Source organism: Nothoprocta perdicaria, unplaced genomic scaffold, assembly GCF_003342845.1.
Source record: "Nothoprocta perdicaria isolate Ctin4 unplaced genomic scaffold, notPer1 scaffold_398, whole genome shotgun sequence".
NCBI lineage: Eukaryota > Metazoa > Chordata > Aves > Tinamiformes > Tinamidae > Nothoprocta > Nothoprocta perdicaria.
The window spans coordinates 389718-391598 of NW_020455641.1; the positions used below are offsets into that span (position 1 = coordinate 389718).

The 1881-nt window shown below is 68.7% G+C and overlaps 1 protein-coding gene across 1 annotated transcript in view; it reads left to right on the forward strand.

Moving 5' to 3' along the window:
- AMHR2 (anti-Mullerian hormone receptor type 2) overlaps positions 1-1881 on the forward strand; it is a 7963-nt gene that overhangs the window by 4220 nt on the left and 1862 nt on the right. Inside the window, exons 6-8 of the mRNA XM_026045103.1 lie at positions 3-71; positions 838-952; positions 1022-1164. Of these exons, the coding sequence (XP_025900888.1) occupies positions 3-71; positions 838-952; positions 1022-1164 (327 nt within the window). The remainder of the gene's footprint in view (positions 1-2; positions 72-837; positions 953-1021; positions 1165-1881) is intronic.

Below are 1881 nucleotides of genomic sequence, written 5' to 3' on the forward strand. Positions count from 1 at the left end.
GGCTGCTGGGCGCGCGGCGCGCCGGGCCCCGCGCCCGCGGCGGCCTGCTGCTGCTGCAGCTCTACCCGGCCGTGAGTGCCCGCGGGGCGAGGGTGCAACGAGGGCTTCGGGTGCCCCTGCATGTGCATGGGGTGCGATGGGTGCTCCAGTGCTCCTGCGTGTGCGTGGGGTGCTGCAGGGTGCAATGGGTGCGGTGGGAACTCCTGCGTGTGCATGGGGTGCAATGGGTGCTCCGGGTGCTCCTGCGTGTGTGTGGGGTGCTACATGGGTGCAATGGGTGCAGTGGGTGCCCCTGCATGTGCCCTGGGTGCCGCAGGGTGCAATGGGTGCAGTGGGAACTCCTTCATGTGCATGGGCTGCAATGGGTGCTCTGGGTGCTCCTGCGTGTGCGTGGGGTGCTACATGGGTGCAATGGGTGCAGTGGGTGCCCCTGCACGTGCCCTGGGTGCCGCAGGGCGCAATGGGTGCAATGGGTGCTCCGGGTGCTCCTGCATGTGCCCTGGGTGCCGCAGGGTGCAATGGGTGCAGTGGGAACTCCTTCCAGATTGGGGTGCTGCAGGGTGCAATGGGTGCAGTGGGAACTCCTGCGTGTGCATGGGGTGCTACATGGGTGCAATGGGTGCAGTGGGTGCCCCTGCACGTGCCCTGGGTGCCGCAGGGTGCAATGGGTGCAATGGGTGCTCCGGGTGCTCCTGCATGTGCGTGGGGTGCTACATGGGTGCAATGGGAGCAGTGGGTGCCCCTGCATGTGCCCTGGGTGCCGCAGGGCGCAATGGGTGCTCCGTGCACCCGCGGGCGCCCCGTTCCCGCGCGCCACGCGCCCCGCCGTGTCCGCAGGGCTCCCTGCGGCGCTTCCTGCGGCAGCACGTGGGCACGTGGGCGGGCAGCCTGCGCCTGGCACTCTCGCTGGCGCGCGGCCTGGCCTTCCTGCACCAGGAGCTGTGGCGCGACGGTGAGCGCGGGCACGGCACGGCGCGGCGGGCGCCCCGCGGGCACCGCGCCGCTCACGCCCCGGCCCCAGGCCTCTACAAGCCGAGCGTGGCGCACCGCGACCTGAGCAGCCGCAACGTGCTGGTGCGCGACGACGGCTCCTGCGCCATCGGCGACTTCGGGCTGGCGCTGGCGCTGCGCAGCGGCGCCCGCCCCGACGCGCCCATCCGCAAGGTGGGGACGCGGGCACGGCGGGGGTGCGGGGCAGCGGGGCCCCCGGCCAGCCCCGCGGCGGGGGGGAGGTGGGGGCGCCGGGGTCTGGGCAAGGGCCTGGGTGCCCTGTGAGTGTTGGGTGCTGCAAGGGCAGGGTGCCAATGGGAGCACCGGGAGCCCTGTGCAAGCTGGGCGGTGCCCGTGCAAGCCCCGAGCACTTGTGCAAGCACCAGGGCACTTGTGCAAGCTGGGCAATGCCCATGCAAACACCGAGCACTTGTGCAAACACCGAGCCCTTGTGCAAGCACCAGGGCACTTGTGCAAGCTGGGCAATGCCCGTGCAAACACCGAGCACTTGTGCAAGCACCAGGGCACTTGTGCAAGCTGAGCAATGCCCATGCAAACACCGAGCACTTGTGCAAAAACCGAGCACTTGTGCAAGCACCAGGGCACTTGTGCAAGCTGGGCAATGCCCGTGCAAACACCGAGCCCTTGTGCAAGCACCAGGGCACTTGTGCAAGCTGGGCAATGCCCGTGCAAGCCCCGAGCCCTTGTGCAAGCTCCAGGGCACTTGTGCAAGCTGGGCAATGCACGTGCAAACACCGAGCACTTGTGCAAGCTCCAGGGCACTTGTGCAAGCTGAGCAATGCCCGTGCAAACACCGAGCACTTGTGCAAGCTCCAGGGAACTTGTGCAAGCTGGGCAATGCCCGTGCAAACACCGAGCACTTGTGCAAGC